Genomic DNA, 27928 nt, shown 5'->3' with positions numbered 1-27928 from the left:
CTAGGGGTAAGATGGGAATAAAGACACAGACCTACTAGAGAATGGACTTGAGGATATGGGGAGGGGGAAGGGTAAGCTGTGACAAAGTGAGAGAGTGGCATGGACATATATACACTACCAAATGTAAAATAGATAGCTAGTGGGAAGCAGCCGCATAGCACAGGGAGATCAGCTCAATGCTTTGTGACCACCTAGAAGGGTGGAATAAGGAGGGTGGGAGGGAGGGAGACACAAGAGGGAAGAGATATGGGGACATATGTATATGTATAAATTGATTCCCTTTTTTATAAAACAGAAACTAACACACCATTGTAAAGCAATTATACTGCAATAAAGATGTTTTTAAAAAAGTGTAAGCTCCATGAGATACTGTAATTCTTTCTTTTTGTTTACTGTTATATTTCATTTTACCTGTCATATTTTTGACATTCAATAATTGGTAAAGAAATAAATATTCAAGATAGTGCCTTTATTTTCTTTGCAATGTTTTAAAACACAACTCTGTAATTTTCTGTCTTTTTTTTTAATGATACAAGATCCCATCAGACCTGTCACATAGTAACCAGCTGTGGGTGATTTTTCCAAATTTCTGCTTTTGTGATTAATGAATCTTTTCTCAGGTTTACTGTTTGAGAATAGGTTAATATATATAACTTCCAGTGTAATTCCGAGATTCTAGCAAGCATTCATGTTGTGTGATTTTGGTATACTCAGGAACATCTTCTCCTGTCACGTGGCTTGTTTTTTTGTATCTCTTTATCAAGGGCTCTATGTGAATTTTTTTTTAAAGGAGATGTCCTGGCTGTATCACAAATGTTTTGAGTCAGAATCTCATGTGGGTGTATGATTGTGGTTTCTTTAAAAAAAATGTTTCACAGATGATACTGATGACCCGCATTTTTTTTTTTTTCTTTTCAAAATAAAAAATAAAACTTCTAGCCTTCCATTTAATAAAACTGCCATCACTAGCAAATGTCACAGATGATACTGATGACCCGCATTTTTTTTTTTTTGCTATTCAGAATAAAAACTACAACTTCTAGCATTCACTATAATAAAGCTGCCATCACTAGCAAATGCAGTATTCAAATATTTGTTCTCATTCACTCTACTTCTTGTCCTACTTGTGAGGGTGTGAAAGATCTCTGTGCACCAAACACAAACACACAAAAAGCCATGCAATTGAGAGACAGTTGGTAAATGCTTTGGTGCAGACTCCATTTCTGCCAGAGAGCAGACAAACAAAATGAAGACACATCTTTTAAATGGGCTTTGCTTTCTCAAGTTAATGTTAGCGTTTCTTAATCCATTTCCATGGGCTTGAAAGAAACTTAACACATTCTGTAATATGTTGTCTGACAATTGCAGCTTGGAAATTTTCTATTAGTTCTGTTTCTTCAGCAGTATTTTAATGAGAGGTTGGAAGAAGATGTATCAAGTGCTGATAGTCAAATTCGAAATTAATAAGGTCTGGGAAATATATGACTTAATACATGAATGACAGATGTCATGAGAGCATAAACCCTCCATCATACTAGACTTTAGGCTTGAGTAACATGGTCCAAACTGGTTTTGGTTCTTGTTTTAAAAAGAAAGGTATTAAGCTTTTCTTCTTATTTAGACTATTAATTTCTCTCTTCCTTTTTCACCTCTACCTATCTTCTAGTCACCGGTTTTATTGCATTACAATTACCTGAGCAAATACTTTTTCTTCTATTACATATTAACCATACCTTTCACTTTACATTTGTATGGATCATATAGTCTAATCTTAACCACAAATGCATAGTCACACCTTAACAATGAGTACTCCCATTTTTTTCCCATTTATAGTTTGTTTCATTGTCATAAATTCATAGGTGATTCATTGTTCCATCATTAGTATAGAATGTGAAAATTGTCAGTGAAAGGACCAGGAACTGCTCAAAAATAACATCCTACTCAACTAATACAATGTTAGTTGAAAACACAGCAGCAGAAGAATTTTTTTCTCCCCTTAAATATGTGTTTCACGGTCCACTCCGGCATTACTACTTAACGGTTCTAAGTTCACTTCGTTCACGGATTTTCTTTCATTTTCTGATGCCTTGATATCTTTTCCTTGATATTTTTTCTTCATAACACAAATTAATACAACATATAAAACAAGAGCTGGGAGTTTTAAGCCTGTAGTCAAGCCAAAGAAAGTATTTCTGTGAAAAGAGAAAAAAAGTCAGTTTTTACTTGGAATTGGGTATAACACTTTACAGTGTTGCTCTTCAGTATGCAGAAGGCCTTTAAAAAATGATGTTTGAAATCTTACATAAAAATATTGAAGTAGCAGTTTCAGTGATTCTTTTGATTGGAACATAAGACGTTTGTGATTATTTTTAAAGGACTATTAACCCACAGAAACTAAGGATGGTTCATGATCTGCCCAAGTGCTATCCGTAAAATAAGGTATATTTGGAATGTTTAACTTTCTCAGAGACAGATTAGTTCATGTGTAATGAGAACAGATTATAAAGGAAATGAACTGACTGTGAGATAATCAGATTGAATCCGTTTATATTGAAGCAGGAGCCAATGTTTACCTTATAGGCTTGCTGTCTACGAAGCCCTGCCCTGTGGTCTACTGAAAAATTTTCACAAAGCCACATAAAATTACCTAGTACACATGGTCTATTCCAAGGATTCTCAACTTTGATTGAACATTAGAATCACCTAAGGAGATTTTAAAACTCCCATTCCCCAGACCACACCCCCTGACCGATTAAATCAAAATTGAAATAAGTATTTCAAAATAGAAATTAACATTTTTGGGGAATTCCCTGGTGGTCCAGTGGTTAGGACTCCATGTTTTTACTGCTAAGGGTGCGGGTTCAATCCCTGGTTGGGCTACTAAGATCCTGAAAGCTGCATGGCACAGCCAAAAAAAAGAAAAAAAAAAGAAATTAATAGTTTTTAAAGCTCCTCAGGTGATTATAATGAGCAGGAAAGATTGATGACCACTGACCTGGTAGGTTGGGAAGCACTCGCCTCATAACATTATTAACTAAATGTTGAGAAGCTTTATGCAAAAGATACTTTGAACAATTATTAGGTTTAACTGAATGGAATTAATTCTATAACTTTGAGTTGTTTACAAAGTTTATTAAATGGTAGCTATAATTCCTAATATTATTATTACACTGAAAATATCTCATTCTTTAGTAATTAACATAGTCTAAGGAAAAAATCAATTAATGAAATATATTTATGACAACTTACCCATATAATGTGGAATTGTATATCCGACAAGACCCTTGCTTCCCATAGTTGTTGACAGACCACTTCATGCAAGCTCTATCAATCAGAGCCCCAAAATATATAGGAGCTGGAATTCCTCCTGCAACATGAGATGAGAAGATGTCAACCCAAGGAACATGTTTCAAAGGAACAGTGATATTCCACACTGATACATTTTGGATTATGTAGAAATTAAAAATTTTGGAGGACTTGTCCATTGATTTGGCCTAACTCTACTCAAGAATCAAGATTATGAGGAATCTCCAAAGCTCAAATCACATACAATAGCATAGACATCTTTTATCTACCCTCACCATGCCAACACACATAGGGAAGATGGAAGATTATATGCCTGTACATTGTTCTTCTTATAATGCCAATTAACTTAAGCCTGGTTGGTAAAAAGGAGAATGTTGTCAGTTAAAACATAGAAGGTATATTGGTTCATATGTAATTTTTCTTAGGCAAGGACAGCTAGAATAGCAGGAGTAGAGTTATAACTTCACAGGGAAAGGGAAAATCTCTCAGCTCAATTGCTGCAAAGGCAAGAGATTTTTCAACTCGATTTTTAAGTAAATTAAAAGGTGAATGCCAACACTAGGACTTCCTCCCCAGAGAAGCACAGGCCCAGCTTCACTGAGTGCTAGGCTCCTGGTAGGCTGTGATTTTTTTTTTTTTTTTTTTTTTTGCCTCAGGCCTCCACTCCCACCTTCTTGGAGTCATGAAGCATTTTCTCTCCATTGATTGTGTTCATTTTTAATAACACCTGAAGCAGCCTGGGCTGTCCAAGGGTGTGTGGTGCTGAATTTTGCTTCTGTTGATGTTCTGATCATAATGATGCCTAGGTCTCTCCAGTGGCCTGTACCTAACCCAGTTTATATTTGTAGTGTATGATTTTGCAGAATTTGAGGATTTTCAGGAACACACATGTTGTCTTATAGCAGAAGTGCCCATCTGCTTTTACTGCTATTTTAATAAACTCTGACATTGACTCCTAGTTCTGAGCATTGGTAACTTGACCAAATTTTAGAGATATGCTAATTTTCAAATTTTATATTGTTACATAAAAATGATAGTGATTCATAGTTTACAGTTTTGCCAATTCAATTTACTTTTAATCAGTCTCAATTTTCTGAGAGTGAGAAATCTTAGAATGTCAAGGGACTGGTGTCTGAGACGAATATATCTGAGGAAAACTGTTACTGAGAAACTGGATTAGGAATTCACAGGTTTCTACAAATCTAAGCCTTTCCTTTGAAAAATGAAAAATATGTGCCAACAATTTATTTTTCTTATATAAAAATAGCACTGATTTGATCAAACTTAATGAATTAAATGTTTCAGGTAACAAACTTGGTCTTATTGAAAATTTAAAACTTCAGATAACTTGTTTTCCAAATACCTATTTCAGTTTAATATACCTTCCACAATTTACATTGTATTCAGACAGTTGTTTGTGACTGGACATTTGGTCCTCAGTATGTATTTTTCCCCTAGAAGAGTTAGATTCCATTGGGCCATATACTGGACATATCAAAATAGGATGCTCACAATCGGAATAGCAAAATTCCTTTTTTTCTATTTTATGTCTCTAGAGGAACTTCTTCTATTCTCAATCTCATTTCAGCATATCAGAAGGAGTACTAGCTCCCCGAATTCTCTTTCTATCTGCTAACTTCTATGGCTTAGATTCTAAGAGTGAGGCATCTCCATTGGATCTAGAGGAACTGCCAGGATTGGACAGAGAGCTACAAAAGACAAGGTAGAAACTTTAATGCACATAGCTAACTGAAAGAAGGCAGTCTGAAAAACTACTTACTGTATGATTCCAACTATATGATCCTCTTCCATAAAGTTTGCACTATTCCTGCCAGCTGGAAATAACTACCCTCTTTAGAACTCTTAGCACTTTGTAGCTCACTCACAGCCCTTATCATCCTGCAGTACCTCCATCTTCTTCTCTCGCATACCTTTTATATTTTCTCCTTTTACCTTTGAGGATCTGTGATTTTCTCCCAAATATACTTCCTGGACACCTGCTCCATTGTGATTTGGCCATAGTTATGCTTCTTTCTTTTGCTTGCAAGAGTCCCAAGGATTGATGCCCTCCCATTTCATTTTCTTTCAGCCAACAGTGGTTGCCTCCAGGCCATGATCAGTTGCCTACCCCAATTCCTAGAGCAATCTTGTCCTTTTCCTACTTCCCAGGAATAAGCATATAATGTTAACAGGTCTTAAAAAGAGGTAGCACAGGGGTTAGGTTAGAAGTTGTTAAACTAACAACAGGAAACTGTATGGTATAAATGGCAAATGGCAACAAAGGGAAAAGGATAATTTTCTAAATCTTGTACTAATCACCTCATCTGAATATTTAGAAATAGGCCTTAGCCTCTAGATTCTATAGTATTACTTTTTGACAGCAACAACAACAAAAAACACAACTTCCTGACTTTCTTTCATTTAGAGCACTCCCCATTCCAGGATGCTCAGTTCTAGAATTTTAGTTCCCATGAAACCAAGCAGAACCCTGTGGGCCTCCACAAGTACAAAGGTCCCTCCATGTCCCCTGCCTCTTGTTTGCAGAAAAGATGAAGTCTCCCAGGCCTTCCTGAGTCACGAAAGAGCAAGCTCAAGCAGTTAATGATTAGGACAACAGAGTCACAGAATCTTTCCAGTGTCTGATGTACATCCCTGAGTTGTTTTGCAGATACCATAACTGCCACCAAAGAAAAAAGCTAACCGCCTAATGACCAGACTGTAGCCATGCCATAAGCTACTCCATCTATGGCTAGCACAATTCCAAGAACTGGCTTCAGATAATGGGATTAACATTATTGCTCATGATAATCTATATTTTGTGGGCATCAAAATAATTGTAGTTTACTCTTCCTGTATATGTAAGTGGGCAACTAAAATTATCAGCAAAAAGATACTACAGATCCACGTCGACATCTTCCACTTTAAGAATACAGTGCCCTATGTCGGCATGAAATTATAGAAGATGGACTTTCATCCCTAATCCCATGGAATGGAATGATGTCTGACAAGCAGCTCTTTTGCTCCTTTTTCTGGTTGTCTATTTCTGTTCCCCTTAAACCTTAATTATAAAAATCAGATCACTAGGTAACATTTAACCTAACTCCTGACTTGTGCTCTTTCATGCACACCATGCCTTGCCTAACCTGTTGATTCTTTTCCTAGATTAAAAGAAGTAGGAATGAAGAATTAAGTAATTTAAAAATGATTGACTCTCTATCCCCAGTGCCCCCTTAGCAAACTTGCAAGCAGACCACACGGGCAAGATAGCATCCAAAGGAAGATCAGGAGTAGTCAGCAGGTCTGCATGAAGTGAAAAAATGATGAAGAATCTGACCTCCTACCTTAATAATTAACTGAGATTATTTCCCTCTTTTTCCCTTTAAAAACTATCATGGCTGAGCAGAAACTTCAGAGATGGTTTTGGGATGAGTCTGCCTTCTTCCTAGATTGCTGGCTTTTCTGATTAAAGCAACGTTCCTTTCTACCAACACTTGCCTCTCAAATATTGGCTTTTGAACAGGGAACAGCCAAACCTGAGTTCAGTAACACACATTCCCTTCTGCATTTTAAATTTCTATTAAAGGTTATCTGCCCCAGCCTTAGAGAACTAGTCTGAGGGACTGTGAAAGTCCTCCTCTGTTGTTTTGCGCAATCTCCCAGGCCTCCTGAGCTGTTTTGGGCATTATCCCCCTCAGCATAGAAGGAAGGTCCTGCACTCTGCATATGGGAATAAATATTCCTAAGTCTTAAATTCTTGGAGACCACTGATCTTTGTTTTAGAAAGGATATAAGACAAATATGATGATGCCTTGTTCTTACAGATTGATTCTAAATAGAACTGACAACGAAATTCTCTTTTAGGTCATTTAGTTCTCCTTTATCTCATTATTTTTCATTTACCACAAATATTAAAATGATATTTTACTTATATCTTTTTAAAGAAACTTTCTGATAATTGGAAATCAATTACATTCAGCCTTTGAGCTTTGACATGAAAATTTATACCTGGAATTTATCATCTACATATTTATCATACCTAGTGTTCGAATAGTTAGTGAATGGAAACCCATGGCAAGTGATTTCAGTTCAGGTTCAACATTTCTGAAATAAGATAAAGGCAAAGCAACATTAAGCATCTCTAAAATACCAGATTGAGCTAAATATTAAAGCATTTCTCAGTGTTGTTCTTCATGATCTAATGAAAATCCTCAAGTGAAGAGCGGATATTATTTAAAGTTATATTTTCAGTTGTTTTAGAAGGCAAACATCTGAATGATATTAACAGTTCTTATTTCTTTACTTATTCAATGTGTTACAATTTCAAGACAGTTTTACAAATATTTCCACATTTGATCCTTAGGAAATCCTGAGATAGTGGTTGGAATAGACTTTATGATAACTATGAAGACAGTGATTTCGTGTGATCTATTTAGTTGACACCTGCCATACGAGAGAGCAAATACTTTTATGTAGGTCTTGTTCTGAGCAGAACTCTTTTTACTACTTCATTTCTATCATTGCTGTTAACAGAAAAGTTGACTAATATGATTCATAAACTACATAATATAACCGGGAAGGTCAAAGAAGATATCTGTATTCTACTGTCTAGTGTATTTAAATGTCATTTTAAAGGTAGCAAATACACTTGTATCCTCTCTTAAAATTTAACTCACTTTTGCATTTAGAAAGTTATTTCCACAATTCCATATTTCTATGTTCAATGAGCTGATGATACAACCAACTCTGTAATAACCTAATACATATTAAGCAAAATAAATTACCTGACTGCAGTGGCAAGATGGGGAAAGGTGACTGAGGCTCAGAAGTTCTGTTTTTACTGAAATATTGAATTAACTGATACAAAGGTTTATTTTTTTTTCTTGAATGACTGTATGTGTTCAGAGATAAATAAATTTAGTCATTCCACAAACATTTGCCATGTGTGCCTCCTAGGAGACTCTATGCTAGTCTTTGTTATTGATATAAAGAGATAAATCATGTTTCATAGTAACTAAATGCCTTAGATAAATCATTCAACCTCTTTTAGCCTCAGTTTCCTTATCTACTAAGTAGTCTTATCTTGTGTGTTGTGAGGATACAATGTAATAAGCTAGCCCTCTAAACCTCAATTTTCTTTACACAAAATTGCCCCTTAAGCCTTGTAGGAGAGCTACCCTTGAGTGAGATTCTCAAAAGTATTCAAGAAAACATATAAAAGTAAACAGGATAAAAAATTAAATTAAACATAGCATAATAAAAATTAAACACAGCAGAGTTATGTATTAAGAGAGAAAATGAATGGAAAGGGTTTTTTCTCTGCTTTTGCGAAAGACAGGGACACTTCCACTAGCTGAGCTGAGGACACAAAACACTATCCTTGAGGGCAGTGAAGCCATGCCAGTAAGTAGATGAGGTCATGTTATTCAAAGAGGTGGTTTCTTCCCTGAGGAAATTGTCATGAGGGAATCAGCCATGACAGTTAACTAGTCCAGTTAGCTGTCTCTCTCAAATATCAGATTTCTTAAAAGGGCTTTTGGGAAGAGAGAGAATGCAGTTTGTTCCTGGTTGAATTCTCTGTGACAAGTGCCTGAAGTGTCACTTTTCATTGCAGTTGATTTTTTAAAGGATGCATTTGGCTTACAAGCCAGATGCAATAGAGGCAAAATTGAGATGTTTGTTATCAACTTGTATTTTTACCCAGGGAGAGGGCTAGTTTGTAGGAGAATTGAGCAGACCTGGGGATAGTGATAATATCTTCCTGAAAGGGAACTTGATATCTTAGACAACTCAGTGGAAATGATAGACTTATGTGGTATAATGACACACAACACACATACACACATATACAATGACAATCACACACACTCCTACATTCACATGCACGCACACTTACAGACCCTCATGCTCATACTTACATGCACACTCTCAACACACACACACACACACACACACACACACACACACACACATTTTTATTATGTAAAATATAGGTCACTGCAGCATGAGTCCTACCTCAATCTGATAGTGATCAGCTCTGTATTTTGATCAACAATTCTCAAGCTGGATTCTCCACAAAAAGCACCTTCTATCATAGCCTTCTGTTTTCCCTGATTCTGTTCTTGCCTCCCAAAGACATATTTTCCACCCCACAGCCAGAGTGATCTAATTGGATAAGATAGTTGTATAATTCTACTGCTCAAATCTCTCTGCTGGCTTCTTAATACAATGAGAGTAAACTCCAAAGTCTTTACTGTGATCCACAGGGTCTGTGTTATCTGCACCATGCTTGCTCTCTCATTGTACTTCTTACCTCTTTCTTCTTCGTACAGTCCTCCTGATCTTGTACATATCAAGTATGTTCCACCTCAGGACCTTTACCTCCACTGCTACCTTCCCTGGATTGCTCTTCACCTGTTCATATCTGCATGATTTGTACCTTCAATATTTATTCAGGTCTCATCATATGACTTTCAATGGAAGGTATCTGAATTAGTACTGCTTCTCCACCCCCTCTTCTTTCTTTGCTTTTCTTTTTTCCTTTTTTTATTTTTTCCTCATCAGGTTATTCTCATCTATGGTCTCCCCTTTCCCACACTGGGAGCACATCAAGTCAGGCTGTGGTGACAGTGGAATGGGGATCCTAAAGCAGGCCCTGCCATTGCAATTTAAAGAGACAGAGGGTAATTAAAACCCTAGTTAGTGAAGATGAAGTGCGCCTCCTTCCTCACCAGAAGTTAGTGATGGAGGGCTCTGCCGAGGGCCTGAGCAATGTACTAAAGACTTGGCTGTTAGGCTTCTTAATGTTTAATTTTTTTGGATGCATGGTGATTAGCTAACTGCATTTTACTGGAGATGCAGGCCCTTGACCTGGTGAGGCTGGAGGTTCAGATGCTCATGGAATGTTGTGGTCTAGTTTGGTGATCCATCTCGTTCAATGGCTCAGACAGGTGATTGAATAGAAGCCCCAGAAAAGCACTTGGAAGACTAACCACACTTGTACAAGTGAAGTAGGATGTTTATCATGCACATCCAGATCATAGCTTTAGCCTCAATTATTCTATAATATGTGGATTTCTTCACAACTTAACTATTCTTGCAGAGAGGGTGGCTTTCACTAGGAGGAAAGGGGCTCTTATGATAAGTTGTCTTCTATAACTCCTGTCCAATTTTTAAAGATTCACAGGGTTGGTTGAGCTTTCAAATTCTTGGGAGGGAACAGTCTGAAACTACCATCTCTTTAAAACAGTGTTGTAAAAAAATGTTTTTGAAATTATTTTGAAAAATGTTTTTGAAATTAATTATTCTTGCAGAAAAGTTGCAAAACTAGTACAAAGAATTCCTTCCTCATTCCTGTCACCTGTATTTCCAAGCATTAAAATTTTATTACCTTTTCTATATTTTTACTCTGATTTTTTCTTCCTAATGCTTAACACTTCTTTTTTTTACGTATTTACATGCTTATTTTTTTATTGTTTCTTCTCCTACACCCATCCACTCTCCCTCACCCCCACTGAAAGCTAATGAAAGGAGGGCCCTTATCAGTTTTGTTCACAGTTCCATCCTTGGCCCCTAGAATCATGCCTAACATATATACTGAATGTATAAATATCAACACTCCTGCTTAGCCTAGTTTTAATAATTGCCTTATGATGTAGGCATTGGGAAATCATTAATAGACTGAAGCTTATATTTTTATTCCACAGTCTGCCTCACAAAAGTTCTCTTTCAATAAAATCGAAGGTTGGTGAGAAATCAATAAATGTTTTTGATAAATGGTAATGTTGATCTTATCACTTTCTTATTAAGATAAAATTATCATCAATGTTGTAACAGTTATGTCTAAAATTCTTGTTCTCCTCATGAAAAATTTTAAATTAAGAAGCCAAGACTTGTTGAGATGCAAGCTAATTTGGAGTTTTGAGACAACTTCCTGTAATTTAATGAATCTGTAATTTGGCAAATATGGAAAGCTTCTCCTTTTGAGTAGACAGTATTTTATGTTAAGGTAGAGCTTTATCTGTGGAATAAATTAGTATAAATAATTTGACAAGATTTAAGGGTCATTGTGGAATTTAAACAACTGTAGTCTCAGTTTATAGCTTTATACTCATTTTAAAAAACATTAATACATTTGTTTTCTTTCCCTTCTATGTCACGCTGTTGGCTGACCGTGAGCCTGTTGCTAACTACTTATGTCTTAAAAGTATAACTAGAGGTTAACCCAGATCACCATATTTACACATATATATTTTAATACCTACATGCAAGTCTTTATATGCTTTCACTTTTAGGTGATTGAATGATTAACTTCACCAACAGGCCTTGTATTACCTACTCCCTTCCTAACCCTGCAGTCTTACCTTGTGCCATCTGTCTCACTCAGTATTTTCCAACCAACTGTCTTCTGTTCAGTCCTCAAACACATCAGTTCTTTCCTGCCTTGAGGCATTGGCATATAGCCCCTCTCCCTGTAAAGTTCCTCACTTGCTAACTTTAACATATCCTCTAGACCTTTAGATTGTGTCACTTTTTTTGAGAAGTATTTTCTGAGTCCTCTTCCTCACAGTTCCTCACCTCAATCCTAAATTTGTTTTTCCTTTTTGTTCCCTTTAATAGCACTCTTTTTTTCTTTGTAGTACTAACGATAATTTGTAATTACGTGTTTATTTTTAAGCTTATTTGCCTTACATAAGTCTTTCCTGTTATACTCTAAACTGTATGAGAACAGGTACTTTATCTGTTTTATTCACCATGGAGTATTATTCACCAAGTGTGGTCTAAATATTTGTCTAATCAGTGAAGAAAAGAACGAATATTGCTCATGTATTTTTCTTTTCTCTATGAGGGTATGTGAGAGACTAGGTCACAAGCCATTCTTTTAGCTAGGATTAAAAATTTTGGAATATCATAGACTGTTTATATTATGTGACCTGGTTCCCAAATTTTTTTTTTCAATGGAATCAATAGGTGATTCACTCTGACAGGCCCAACAGGGTATAAGGCATCTCGAAATGAGAAGTTCTTTTAGAATCACAACGGGGATTCTTTCACATTGAGGCAGTTGTCGATCAGTCTTTTGTCTTAAAATTCTCATTAAGAGGAGAAAGTACAGAATCTAGATTTTGTAGTGGCAAAGGTCAAGGCAAAATTATTATTAATTATGGCAGTGAAGTATCACAGTAATCCTAAGAAAATGCACTCTTAGAAAATTTAAATGTAACAAAATATGAATTGGGGTTCCAAATATATTATGGAAAAATATGCACATTATTAGGTGTGTTTATAGTCTAATATATGTAAAAATACTTTTAAAAAGTAATACTCACTTAAAAACCAGCATGATATTTGAGGTACTTCCCAATGCAGCAGAAAAAAAGATAAATATTTGCACTACTATATAAACGTAAAATTTTCTTGTACATTGATCATTTTTGGGGCATTCACCCAACTTCATTGAGTTATTTCTGCTCTGGAAACCATTTACTTCCACACAACTACAGTTATGAAACATCTGAAAAATAGTTTTTGAAATATGACAGAATATATTTACAAAATATGACTGGGCTATAAATATATTCTATTATATTTAAAGACATCTCACTCATCTAAGCTAAAATATTTACAGTTTTTAAAGAAAACATTTTAACAATACAGCTGTTTAAGAATTGAAAGGCAAAATAGTTTCCTGGATTCCTTTCTAGACAAGAAAATGTAATTTACTATTAACTTTTCATACCTCCCTAAATTAAAAATTAGGAAAGAATAGAAAAAAGTAATGTCTGAAACTCTGTAAATTATTTTCTCATCAATATAAAATGTTTAAATATTTCTCTACCACTCACTTTTATTTTCTATAGCACACCTACTTACTCTCTTTAACAATCTCTACAGAGTGTTAGTGACACTCCCTGGGTAGGATTGCCTAGGGAATCCAGAAAATATAGTAGTTTTGAAGAGGTCAAACCTGGGTCTAGAGCCACCCATTCGAATGGGGCAAAGTCCAGGGCAGAAGGGACCAGGCATGGATGCTAGAATTCCACTTTTGCCAGCAAATACAACATCTGATTGCATAATGACAGATTATACGATAGATGATGCCATTACCAGAGAGGTTCAACACAACAGAATGCCCTAAAGGTTAGAACACAGCTGGAGAAAATTTAGGAACAAATGATTTTAGAAATTTAATTTGGCAGGCAGTTTATGTAGCTAGATGGCTTTAATAAATTCTGTTCTGAGTCTAGGCTAAACTAAGGTTTAAGGGAAGTTTGAACCCATTAATGTTAAGACCAATTACTGAAGGAGGAACAGGGGAAGAATTTGAATTCATACTTATCTGATGACCAAGCTTTACTTTTTTTTACTAAGAATTGTATGGAGAAATTCTTTACGTAGCAAGCCTATCAGCCAGTAAAACCAAACTTAAGTACAAAGGGCATTATTTTGAGTGATTAAGAAGGGATGACTTATTACTAAGAATTTGGTAAAAGAACTCCGCAGTGGTCCCTAAATGGTAAAGTATTAAGAAGATGATGTCTCCGTAGTAGACAGAGCTCTCTTTAGGATTCTAACATCATGTCTCTTCCAGCCCTTCACGCATGGACAAGGTGGGACCGTAGATTAAATGGGGAACTCTCAATGAAAGGCACTATAGCCATGCATATGAGATGTGGGTTTTTAAGTATAGTCTTAGGGCCATATTTGTGCAAATTTATGACTCAGCTTCAAAGAATCTAGGTTCTTCAAAGTTCTCAGTGACCTTCTTTAATGCAGTTAGTAGGACTATGGGCAAGAAAATGATGGTAAAGTTTGAAAATCAAAGACAGGAGGATGTGGTAGAGAGCAATGATCATAGCTGATAATATTGCTAATATTGGTGATAGGAAAAGGGCCCAGGAAATGGGTCCCCAACTTTATGAGATATTCAGTGGATTGGAAGCAGAACAGAGAACACCATATCTGATGCCCAGCTATTGGAAGTTACTTGGGGGATTGGGGAGAACTCATAATTTGCATGGAAGGGGATATTTGGAGTGAAGAAGACAGTGGCACTTCTATGGGAGATGTTAGCAATAGGTAAGCAGAATATTAAGTTATCCTGCGTAGGAGGAGTGCCAACCTTGAAAAAAATCAAAATTGGAAGCCAAAAATTGGACAGTCAAGTGAACATGAAGCCTTGATTAATTTCTTGGAAAGTCAAAAGGGTATTGAGCCTCAAGATAAACTCTCCAGAATCTATATGCAAGATTGCGTATAGATGGTTGTTCTGGAAAGGCACCTAGATTGACAGGGGTTGGCTCAGGATTTTCCCCTAGCATCTGAAGGGTAAAGTACTTCCAACCTAATGGAAATCATATCCTTTAGTCAAATGAGGTGCTTCCTAGAAATCATAAATGTTTTTAAATTTCAAAAGGTCATAGTCTTATAAACGCAAGAAGAAAAGTTGGGAGTAATCTCATGAGAATTCAAGCAACAGAAAAACCTGTTTGTGTCTCAAGCAGGATTTTATGTGAGGCTTTGTTTACACATCACAGCCATCACAATGACAGGCAATAATGGGACTCTTTTTCTACCTTTTTACTGGTGACCTTAGTTGTAGAAACATTTGGTAAGTGATTATCAAAGTTTAAGTAAGTTAAATCAAATCTGCAGTTTTGATTAAGGAGAAGATAGTAAAAAGTAATACTCACAACAGACTTTTTACTGCCACTTGAAGATTTGCATCCTGCTAAACAAGGTGATATGTAAGTTATTCCATTGTCTCCACAGAGTGGTTCCCATTGACTTTGATCACAATTGCAGTCAGAGTTGCAATAAGAAAGTGGTACATTTATATGAGATGCCACTGGATTATTTCTGGAAATATATGATAGACATATATCAGAAAGAGAGAGAAAAGAAGAAGAAGGAGAAGGAGAAGAAGGAGGAGGAGGAGAAGGGAAAGAGGAAGAGAAGGAAGAAGGAGAAAGGAGGGAGGAGGGAGGAAGGAGGAGGAGGAGAGGAGGAGAAAAAAAGAGAAGGGAAGGGAAAGGAAAAGAAGGAGGAGAGACGAAAAGAATATGAGAAATAAGGGAAAGGATTGTCTTTAAATTAAATAGAGATATTTTGCTTGTCCAAAATGGCAAAGTTTATTTTTAGTGCTTATTAACTTTTTCACCCTTTATCTTTACCCAGACATGATTTATGATGTAGAAAAAGTAAAACATAAAAAAGAAACCAAAGAGGATAGGTAAGACATAGACAACAGGTCTTTGTGATTCTGTCAAAAAATTACTCAAAAATCACTTCATTTTTCTGAGAATTGGTTTCTGTTCACTAGGGTAATAGCATTAGACTAAGGTTCTTCCCAGCTCACTGTAAAGTCTCATGAATCTGTGAATGTTAATTAACTAGTTAGAATTTTTAAATCTATATTTCAACTACACAAGGAAAGAATTCAACGTGGTCAAAGCAGAATCCTTAAGGATCAATTTTTAAAAATCAAGAATAATAGAATCAGTTGAGAAAGATTAGAAAAACTTCATATGCTTTTTAAATGAAACCATAACAAAGTTTATAATGATTTACTGTAAAACATTGTTGTATTTATAAAATATAATCTTATAATATGGCTAAAATTATTAAACGGATTATTCATATAATTAATTTTCTGCTTACAGATTTTTAAAAATTATTCTTTTGTTTTTTGGTAAAAATCTTGATAAATTATCTTTGAATGAGAAAGTAATTTTTATGAAGAAAGAAGAAGGTAGATTCAGAAATTCTGTAATCAGTGATTTTACTAAAAGCATTTAATACCTAATCCTGCTTGGGGACACACGATGGACAGGGAGTGATTTAGCATAATGATTAATGACTCAGTCCAGACATTGCAATCAGACAGTCCTATGTTCACATTAGGTCTGCCACTTCACAGCAATGTGACTACTCTGTCTAAAATTAGATTTGCCATTTGTAAGTCATAAATCCTCATAGAAATTTTTTTGGAAAAATGTTAATTTAGCTGTTCTCAAACTTTCTGTTCCCAGCAGCCTGTCCATTCTTGAAAAGTATTGAGGACCCCAAGGGTTTTTTGTTCAAGTGGGTTCTACTTATTGATATACATACTCTACTAGAGATTAATAGGAAGAAAAATTTAGTACATGAGAATGTGCAAGCACACATATCCTTAGCCAACAGACTGATATTATCATCACATATCTTGTAGCCTTAGAAAATATCTCTATACAAGCACAGGAAAGTCTGTTCAATACTCTGTAATAACCTAAATGGGAAAAGAATTTGAAAAAGAATAAATACATGTATATGTATAACTAAATCACTTTGCTGTACACCTGAAACTAACACGACATTGTTACTCAACTATGCTCCAATATAAAATAAAAATGAAACAAATGAAACTATCACTATATACTCATTAGAAAATGAGAATGAAAAAGAAAAATACTATCTTGGTATTAATATAAAAATAGTTTAGAATTTGTTGACCATCTGTAAAAGTCTCAGGGACCCCTGTAGATTTTCAGACCACATTCTGAGAACCTCTACAGTAATTCATACTCTAAAAACTTACCCCAGTGACTAGCATTTCATAAATGCTAAATATATTGATTCTGTTAATAGCCATCACTTAGACTATGGTTCCATGAGGGCACTGAGGTATCCTATAAATTTTTTTACCTTTAAGGAGGCACTCAGTGAAATTTTATTGAATGAAAAAAGCCCATAGAACTCTAGCTGCCTTCTTTTGAATAGATAGCACAGTTACTGTGCTTGTTTCAGGGAACTGGCTTTAGGTTAAAGCCTGTATGCTTGTGCTGTGAAGTAGCATCGTTCTGGAGTCACTGTATGACTTCAAACAAGTCACAGTTTCTCCGGTTCTCAACTAACAAAGGAAGAGTATATAAGAGGTTCGGGATGCATAATCTCTAGGATTCTCTTCCCTCTAAAGTTCAATGTTCTAGGTACTCTGTATTTTGATATATCAGAGTGAGTGGTGGTCAATAGGAATATTCAACAACAAACAGGATTAGGAGGGAGTGGGGAGATAATTCAAGATTAAATTGGCAAGCCTCCAAGAATAGGATGATGTTTAGGTAAGCAAATGTGGGAAGATTCGACAGATTCAAATTGACACCTCATAAGACCAAGAGTTTAAAAACTCAAAGCCAACAATAAGCAGTGCTAAGGAGCATGGTTACTTAACTGTGAGCCAAGGATCTTTGCTTGTTGCTTGAACATGAACCTTCCTAAACTTAAATTGTTGGCTGTATTCAGGAGATGAGAAATCTGCACAGGAATCTTGCCCTTGATTTGGGGTAGAGACTGTAGTACTAGGTATACTGCACAATGCATGATAATAATGAAAAGTAAAAGTTCTCTAGGTCTAATATGCCATTATGTATAGAGTATTTATCAATTCTACTGCTAATGAAGACAATACCAGAAGAAATAGAATTAGCTTGCAAAAAAGGAGAATTCAGTGCAATGTACTGGTTTTCTTATAAAGATAATTGTTAAACATCAAAATTAACTGCAGATAAAGATTGTTCAGTCACTTTTGGAAAATGTCATTTATATTTCTCTCATGATTCATCCAAGATCATAGTGGTTAGGATTAAGAGTTTTGGAGTCAAAACCTTCAAATCTGAGTCAGAATCTTAACATTGTTAGACATGTAATCTGGGTATCTTTCTAAGCCTTGCTTTCCTTATCTATAAAATGGGGATAAAAGTACCCATCACTCATTGTAAGCACCACATAAATAATAACTATTACTATTACAAACTATATGGCTTTTCTTTAAGGAAGGAAAAAAAGAACTTTTTGAGATCTTAAGAAATGAATGTTTTAAGAATTTATAAATTGAAATTTCTCTCAGTTAAAAGTTTAGTTAAATTGCCATCTGCCTTGTTTGCCTTACTTTCTTTTACATTGGATGGTTTATATATTGTGCAATTAGTATACTGATATATATATACAAACCCATCATAGGTCAAGGTTAGTCCAGCAACTGATTTGTTTTCACAGATTAGCGCAAAATTTAATAGGTGAAATAGGAAGGACAACATATGGCTACAAAATGAAAATTTCGCAATTCCAACCAAAGTAAATTTGAATTTTTTAATGATATATCCTCCTGTAAACATTCCAGATGCAAAAGTTGGTATGGTTATGAATCCTAGAAGAGAAAAAATATAATTATATAAATATGGTTATTCTTAATGTCTTTACACATGAAACACTGTATATCAACCAAAATCATCCTATCTTATTACTTCTTAAATAGAAGGCTGGCAGTCCAGGATGGAGGTAGACGGTCAGTGCACCATGTGGGGGAGATAAAAATAATTTCTTCCTGCCAATACTGAAGGTTTTGTTTCCTCAGTAGCAAAAGTCAGTGACTGAGAATATCTGTATGTCTGAACATATGGTTTTTATAAGGTGCTTTTTGTCCCCTCCCGGAAAACAACAAAATATCATCTTCCTGACTCTGAGACTTTTATCCTACCACCTAAAATCCTTTGCATTTCCTTAAAATGAAGAGTTCCCATCCTTAAAAACTTACTACAAATTTGCCCAGTAGTTTAGATTTGAACACTTAAATTAATATCTCTTCTTTATTCATCTAAACACACACATACCCTAAGATGATAAACAGGTCTATACGTGATGTTAAAAATAGTTGATTCCTCTTATAACTTTTCCATTTCATTGTCTTCCAAGATTGATTAAAGATGAAGATCCCTCTAACAAAAGAATTAGGCTGGGAACTTTATTAGGAGTTAAATTTACAGTTTTAATTTTTATCTTAAGTTCAATAAGCACATCCTACAGAATTACTTTTTTCTTGTTTACTTATGACCTATTCATATATCACTTGATAAATTCAGCTTAACTTATCAAATATTGGGTTTCTACAATGTGCTGGGCCCTGTACTGGGTATTCTACTGCTCTTAAGAATCTTATATTATACAGGGGGTAGGGAAAGAATAATATGAGATAACCTTTCCTTCATAAAGAAGTCTCCATGTGTCATTGGAAACAGATACTGCAACAAAAAACCTCTCTAAAATACGAGATTTATATTGAATTATATAGATACCAATGATGTGTTTAAATTGATTTTTCTCCTGGAAACATCAATGTCCTATTTTTTGTAAGTATCTGGGTCCTGGTTCAAAGTCCATGAAGGATAGAAGTATAATAATTAAATAATAAAAGGATTTTCCTCAGAATCTCAGCACTAGATTATAAGATCCAGTTATGCAGATATCATATCTACATGTTCCATTCACATGTCACTTTTCCTTCGGGAATTCATCTCCTCAAAAATAACATGAGCTGTAACTTCAAATGCAGAACAATGATGATATCACAAGACCCATCGATTTGATAAAATTTGAAAAAATAAATGAAAATTATATTTAATAAAATGTGAAATTGCCTTCACAACAAAACGTCACTTGGAGCTCAGTGATTCAGTAGCATAGCATTTATCAAGCAAACATAAACAGGTCTTACCAAACAAAATGCTAGTCTCAGATGCTGACTGGCCATACTGCTGTTCTACATATTTGAAGACATAAGTAATAGCTCCAATATGGCTGCTGGCTTGTAGCAGTGTCAAAAATAATGTTATAACATACAGGGGATTGGTAAGGATGTTTTTCAAGGACTGGAAAAAACCTATGAAAACATAAAAAGAAAGAAAATATTATAATGCAGCTTACATCTATATTAATATCTTAATCTTGTAAATATAATTTATGTAAGATTTTAAATTCCATAAATATATAGCACAGAAAGTCAGAATACCCTGCAATCCTACTAACAGTTTTTTAAAAAATATTCTTTCAATTTTTTCCATGTGTGCATTAATATTTATTTAGTTAGTTCATTTTACTCCAAAATGGGATCAAACATACATGCTGTTTTAGTAAGTGCTTTGTTCACCTCGTATTTGCTTATTCTTAGCATTCTACCATACAACTGCATACATCATTAGTTCATTTATTCATTCATTTAGCAAACGTTTGGTTTTTAATTGGGTACTAGGCAATATGCTAGGCACTCAAGAAGCAAAAGTGAATGAAATGCCATGTCTCTTTTTTATTAGCACTTAATAATATAATCATTATATTAATAATATAATTATTAACTGGAAATTTATCTTAAAGATAGTATAATCCAAAGTTCACAGAAATAAGAAGACTAAGGTTCAAAAATCATAAAGGTCAATTTAGTACCAGGATTCAGATCTCTTTTTTCTTGGTATATAGCTTTTCTACCATAAAGTACTGCCTCAGTAAATCTGGCAGTATTATCCATCAGCTTTCTTAAAGACATATTGTGTCTCAAGTGACATTATGACAACAGTAGAGCAAAAAACCCATGCCTACAAACAGGTGTGTAACAAATCTATAACTTCTGTACCTAGCAAGAATTATGTGATCTGGATCTATGATCACCAGGTTAACCAGCTGTAATGGGAGTTAAAAGTGGAAGAAACCACTTAGAAAAACAGTTGGAAGTATCAGAGTCTAGCAAGACAGAATCAGGTATGGTTACTGAGTTATGGATGGTGTGGACTTTGAAAGATCTTGTGCTGTAGTACTCTAAAGATTTCCATTAGATATGGTCAGAACCAAACCTTCTATCCAATGGTAAATAAGAAATAGTTTCATCTGCTTATAATAACAAGAAAAAAGATTAGGGCAAAGGGCATAGAAGGAGAAAAAAGAAGATGTAAGGAAATGTATAGCAGGAATAAATAACATTTTAAATTGTTAGGTCAAAATGCTAAACTTCTCTCCATGGGACTCCCCAATCAGGAAGGACGATTGACTTGTGAGGCATTCTGAGTGAGTTGTGATGTTTGATCAAAAGAAATAGGGTATATGGGCTCACCAAATCATTGAATTTTTGAGGTGAGTGAGAACTTGGATGTCATCTGAACTTCTACACAATCATGATCCTCTATATATCCTCAATAATTAGATCAATAAACAACTCATTAAGCTGACTGTCTCAGAAAGAAATTGCTCATTTTTGGACAATTCTCCTTGTTTACAAATTGTTTTGTAATGAACTGATATCTTTATTTCGTTCTAACCAACTAGTCTTGTTTCTACTCAAATTAGATATATTATTTTCTGACTAAATGTTCTTAGTTATTTCATCCATTCCTAATAGCACATAATTAAGAACTTCTTTACTATCTTATTTTGGTCACTTACAATCGCCCTATTTTTGCATCTTCATTATCCTCTGCATTTTGGGGAGGCTCACAGTCACCACGTTCCTTATTTTTAGATAATCTGCTACTTTTTGTGGATATAATTTGCTGTAGTGTGAAAATAGCATAGATCAAATGAAAATTTATTGGAATGGTATTTTTAGTGCGCATGTTAAATTTCAAAGACTCCTAAATCAGTGGTGTGCTGGTAAATGTTTAACAACTGATTCTTGGGAAAACAACGTTGATTTGAGTATTTCCCAATTTTGGTAATAAATGGGGTTAACTTCTCCCATCATGGCCAATTTCAAGCTACCAATGTGACTGAAAATTTAAGTCTTCTCTCATGAGTCAATACAAGTCATACCATTGCGTTCGGATTAGAGTGATGGAGAGGAGAAAGTAATAATAAAAAGAATGAGTGGAAGAACTGATGAGAGGGAGAAATTGGGCTCCACCTGACAAGCTCTAATGTCACTTCAACTTCAACTTGAAAAGCTTGTCAAGGGTTCAGGCATTGCTCTGCTTTGACTCTTACTATTCCACCATTTCTGTGCAATCTGAAAACTGCACTATTAACATTGTTTCAACTATCTTGCTCTGACTGTTGTTGGATCGTTCCCCAAATTACTGCTCCTAAATTGTTCTCCATTAGCCCTCGGGGCTTATGTTTGAAAGGAAGAGCACTATCAAATGGTGGAGGGCTCTTATTCACATGACTGACTACAATAACCTTAACTACTACTGTTGCTTGTACTTCATTTTTTAATATTTAGGTAAGCAATTTTTTTCTATATAATTACCAAGAAAATAATCTTACTCTATCTAGAGAGAAACTTCCTCTGATTTCCTTCTCCATACTCCATGTCTCCACCTAAGAATAGTTAAGTTGCCCAATTTATAGGCACTCATAATTGTTTATGTAGGCACTATATGGCAATTGTCTATATATTTTTTGGTACAACCCCATTATATTGTAAATACTTGGAAAACAGAGGCAATATTCTATTACCAGGGCATAGTATGCTTCCTGATACTATTTGTGAAAGATAGAAAAAGAAAGAAAGAAAGAAAGAAAGAAAGAAAGAAAGAAAGAGAGAGAGAGAGAGAGAAAGAAAGAAAGAAAGAAAGAAAGAAGAAAGAGAGGGAGGGAGGGAGGGAGGGAGGGAGGGAGAGAGGAAGAAAGAGAAAGACCTTTTAATCCTCATAGTTTGTACTATGTAATTTGGAAATGAATATATACTCTTTGGTTTAAAAATAACAGATATTTTTAGCCTTTGATTGGTTTCTCCCTGCTAAAGACCACAAGCCTAATCCCCTTCCCTTCAGAGTCGATATGTGTTCAGAAAATATTTACAAATTTTAGTAGGAATCTTAGAAGAATAATTTAGCCAAATTTAGTAAAGAAGAAAGCGAACTTTATTTAGATGACTTGAGTATGACTTATTATTTTGGAATATTCACCCCTCCCTTTCACTGGGATTAACAATTCCAAATTGACTGTAAATGTGAAATACTTACCAGCTACAGTTTCACTAACATTTTGCCCCTGCTTGGTCAAATGAGCCATTTGACTCTTTTCCTCATTTTGCACAGGCAAAGATACTGAAGCTTCTTTTTCTTTCTTTGGTTTATCCAAATTTTGGGGCAAGAAAAAGAATGGTATAGAAGAAATAATGGATATTAGTCCAGCCACAAGGAAACCAAGCCACCACGCACCAACCCAACGAGAGTCCTTAGGAGTTATTCTGATAGTGTCTAGAATAAAGAATTAGAAGAAGCCAGTCAAAAATCATTTTGAAATGCAAGAATTTCTGGTAATAATTGTAATAATTGCTGTCCTCCATAGATGAAGAAAGTAAATGATGTTTCCTCAATTCTGAGACACTCTTCTTTTTTTCACACTTTTTATCTTTGAAATAAGGGTAAGTCTAACATTTAATGACATCTTACAATTGCTCTTGTCCAGGAGTCAGTCATGACATTATTGTCATTGCCTGAGCCTGTGTGAACTTGGTGGCTTTTCTGGTGACATGACAACAGCGGCCACCATTGAACAGTTGAAGCCTGCAAACTATTTAAGGGCCATTTATGGAAAGCATGATACTCACTGTCTGAAAACTTCTGTTGGCACCATCTCCTGAGGTCACGAAAGCACTAGCAATGAAATTTACAGCGCTTCGCAAGAAATTCTCAGAGCGAATAGTGGGTTTTTTTTCCCCCTAGAACCTGCATTTCCAACTCCTTGACAGCACAGAGGATGATAATGGTGAAGATATACGTATAATGAAAATCTGAGTTTAAAATGTAGACTCTAAATTTTAGGGATAATTTAACCATTTTATTTCAATAATATTTCCCTTTAAAGCTGTGGGAGTGCCATGTATGTGCTATATCTAAACAAGTATAAATGAGCTGTTTCAATAAATATAAAGTTTCAGTATATATTTAAATTTATAAATATAAACATTCTAATAAGAAAGCACCACACACACACCCCATAGATGTTTGAAGCACAATAATGGTGTTGTTACTCTTTGATCTATAAGAATACTCTTTAACGTGAGAAAACATTGACTTCATATACAGAAATAAATTATTAATTCTATTTACTGAAGTGGTTTTCAAATATGCACAGTTCTGAGTTTAAAATTGATTTACATGTTCATATTATTCCATAATCAGCAACCCTGACAAACTGCAGAAATGATTGATAAAATCAGTGACTCCAACTACATGCTAAGTACTTATTCAGCATCCATCAGAAATGTCATTTTGATAACATTTTGTTGTGTTCTATCCCTGGTGTACACATAGGAACTAGAGGTCATAACCTGGCTAGACACAGCCTGCCAAAGTGTTTCCTTTTGTTCACACATTGTTTTAAAAATTGAAAACTTCCACATGAAAATCTGGATTCCAGGATTTTTTTGAAAGCCAATCAGAAGATTTTGTCAATGCTGGATCCAGATTTCTTCATGAAAAGAATAGGTTGAGGCTGAGCAGTATATGCACTTTCAGGTGTGTGCAGAGGGCACTTCACCACCACCAGTTCTTCCAAGTTTAACCACCACACCGAGCACTCTTTATTCACTTATGTTATCTCGTTGGCTCCTTTGGCATTGGAGTTTGCCAAAATGTACTTCACGATACGTTTACATCATACCCATAACTGAATAAGAGAAGATATAATAAGGTCTAGACATTCAGTGCTAGAAATGGGATCTCCATGGACCTAAATACTGTGAGTAGTGATTTCTGACTACAGAAAAGAGGTTACAAATCTATCATTCTAAAGACTTTAACCATTTATTTCTGGGTGCTTAGTGATTAAAACAAGGATGAACCTGGAAATGAACGAGTAGAAACACTTGGAATGTGAACCTACTCTAATTCACACATCCAAAATAGAAGACATAACACATTCCATCAGGTCCATGTTTTAGCTTTATATTAAAATACTTTCAGATTGTGGTTATTATTGGCCTGCTGTGATGTCTACTCTATGTAGTCCTGGTGAAATATAAAACCAGATTTGTTTATTTCTAAGCACTAATTACTTATCATACGTTAAGACAGACATTATACTGTTATGTTCTAAAAGAGATGGAAGATCAGTGGCACAAATATTTATGGCTTATTGTGACAAGGGCTACAATAAAAGCATGCTCTTGGTGATTAATAGGGACACTTAACTTGGGGCCAGTAGGAGGTGGTGAAGTAAGGCGTCTCTGAAGAGGAGCCACATATTGGAAAATACTTTAAGAACTATGCAAATAGAGATGGGAGAAAGGGTGAATGTGGGGAAGTGACATTAGTAGGCACATTGAGAGACATGCAATTAGTTTGCAACTATTTTGGGTGAAGTAATCTTAAGTTTGTTAAATTTTCTTATTTTGTGCTTAGTTGTAAAAGCCTGATGTAGATAGGAGCCGAATTTTATTTTTATTCTAGTTATTAACACATTACCTATTTGTAACTTTTGACGATTAGTAAGCAAAGGGCCAGTGAAAGAGTGAATTCAGTTATTTGAAAGAATGGTGTCCTGTATTTGAAAAGCATTATCATGTTACCTTGTTCTGATTATACTTACTCAGATCTACGTATCCAATATCCACATACATTTTAGAAAACAGAGATACGAGTAAAAAGCCAATGATTGGACCAATCATTGTTACTGCAAACAAATTACCTAAAAATATTACAAAACATTTTAATCAAATGCCAATAATACATGGTTCTTATTCAGTTTTTTAAAGTAATACAATACAATATATTTCTCTAAATAATTTTTTAAGTAAAAAAATGAGTTTAGGAGCACTGTTATTTCAAGGTACACCCAGGGAAAGTAACCATAAAATCTAATATTTTCTGTACATTACCTAAATAAAAAGAAGAATGTCCTTCTTTAGCAAAATCATCGATGTAAGAAATCCCCAAGGGTGTTATGGGCGTTTCCCCAATTCCACGAAGCATATTACCCAATAGAATATATATCCACATATGTGACCCAGATTCCTTTCCCCAACCTACGTAGACAAGAGAGTGTTTTATCTTAAACATTAATTTTAGCATTCCTGTTGAAAAGTCAACTAACTTAACCCTTTAATTATTCCATTTAAGATTTTTTTTTGCTTTTTTTCTAATTATAAAATGATTTATAGTCACGTTACAAAATTTGACAATACAGAAAAGCACAAAGAAAACAAGTAAAAATTATCTGCCATCCCTCCACACACAGAGTACCACTTCTAATGTTTGTTTATATCTTTCACATTTTTAGTGAACATAAAATTATGCATAATATTCTTTATTTTCTCATATCAGGATTTTAATGACTGCATAATAGTGTGCTGAATAAATTTCATCATTTATTTAATCAAGTTTTTCTATGTACTCACACAATATTTCTAATTTTTCATTCTGTTAAACAAGGATGCCATGGCTATAACGATAAATCAATCCTTCTGCACATTCCTGATTATTTCCTTAAAATAAAGCAATAAAAGTAGAATTGCTGATTTAAGCAGATGTGCATATTTTTGTTCTTTACCATATTGAAAATTAACCTCCAAAAGAGAAATTTATACACTCCCCATAATAAATAAAATGTGTCTTTATCCTCTACCCCATTTCTTTTTATTTTTAATCTTTCCTATCTAGTAGGTAGGAAAATCTTTAACTAGTACTATAATTTATAATTAAAACTTAAGATTTGTGTTATAATAGGTAAAAAATCTTTATTTGGTGTAATAAATTGAATTTTTCTTAAAGAGTAAAGTTGTTTTAACATATTTATACCACTTCCTCTTTATATTAATTGCATATATTCTTTGCCAATTTCATATCAAAATATTCCTCTTTTCATATTACTTCTAGAAGGTCTTTATATTATAATATATATTAACACTATGATTTTTGTCTTACATACATAAGATGCAAATGATTTTCTTATTTGTCTTTTAAATCAATTTTGCTAATGGATATCACAATCATTTTTTAACGATGTAATTAAATTGTTAAATTTTAGAATATTTATTAGTGACACTAATATTCACTAGTGCCAGTTCAATTCTTACCTTTTCCCACTATCTCCAGTGATGTTCTATTGAGTAACAAATTTTGGTTAATCAAACAAGTTGATAAGCTTGATGTTGAATTCTCTGATGGATTAATAGGGGTGTCTTTAGAATACCTGTAACTGTAAGAACATCACTATATTTACTGAGCATTTTCACTTTTCCTAGAAATACAGAGGAATTTTCCCCTTTATTTGCACCATTCTCTTCTCCAAATTATCAGGATACTCTGTCAGTTTCCCAGCTTATATTTTAGGATTGGTGATGGGTAACAGTGAAATGGGAGTGTTCACTAAGAAATATCCTGCAGTACTCCCCAGGCAAGGTGGAGTACCATGTTGCTCTCATCCTAGCAGTGCTTATATTCTGGTCAACATATGAAATATCTTGGTTTCATGCTTTTAAAAAGCTGCTAACTGTATTTATCAATCTTTTGAATTATCTTCAAAGATGGTTACAATCTAAAATTTCAAAATCAATTTATAATCACACACAGTCATATGCCTGACTCTTCAAAACTTAGTTTAAAAAGTTCTAATCCATTTCAATTTGATAAGGAAGCACTTAGTAGGAACAATAGAACGGACCTAGAATAGGGACAAATGCTGATATTTAAAAATACATGAATGGACCGAAAGGTATTAAGCTTAGTAAAATAAGTCAGGCAGAGAAAGACAAATACTGTATATTTTCACTTACACGTGGAATCTAAAAAAAAAAAAGAACAAATATAACAAAACAGAAACAGACTCACAGGTACAGAGAACAAACTAGTGGTTACCAGTGAGAAGAGGAGTAGGGGAA

The 27928-nt window shown here is 34.6% G+C and overlaps 1 protein-coding gene across 1 annotated transcript in view; it reads right to left on the bottom strand.

Moving 5' to 3' along the window:
- Positions 1-1637: 1637 nt before the first annotated feature.
- The window catches only part of LOC102988795 (solute carrier organic anion transporter family member 1B3), a 47982-nt gene continuing 21691 nt past the window's right edge, over positions 1638-27928 (bottom strand). The window contains exons 5-15 of the mRNA XM_007127994.2: positions 27125-27246; positions 25928-26074; positions 25639-25737; positions 23067-23303; positions 19832-19996; positions 18292-18487; positions 14997-15162; positions 12633-12817; positions 7343-7407; positions 3250-3367; positions 1638-2192 (exon numbers count right to left, since the gene is read on the bottom strand). Coding sequence (XP_007128056.2) covers positions 1997-2192; positions 3250-3367; positions 7343-7407; positions 12633-12817; positions 14997-15162; positions 18292-18487; positions 19832-19996; positions 23067-23303; positions 25639-25737; positions 25928-26074; positions 27125-27246 — 1696 coding nt within the window. The 3' untranslated portion in view covers positions 1638-1996. The remainder of the gene's footprint in view (positions 2193-3249; positions 3368-7342; positions 7408-12632; positions 12818-14996; positions 15163-18291; positions 18488-19831; positions 19997-23066; positions 23304-25638; positions 25738-25927; positions 26075-27124; positions 27247-27928) is intronic.

Source organism: Physeter macrocephalus, chromosome 6 (assembly GCF_002837175.3).
Source record: "Physeter macrocephalus isolate SW-GA chromosome 6, ASM283717v5, whole genome shotgun sequence".
Lineage (NCBI taxonomy): Eukaryota > Metazoa > Chordata > Mammalia > Artiodactyla > Physeteridae > Physeter > Physeter macrocephalus.
This window is presented reverse-complemented; position numbering and strand designations above follow the sequence as displayed.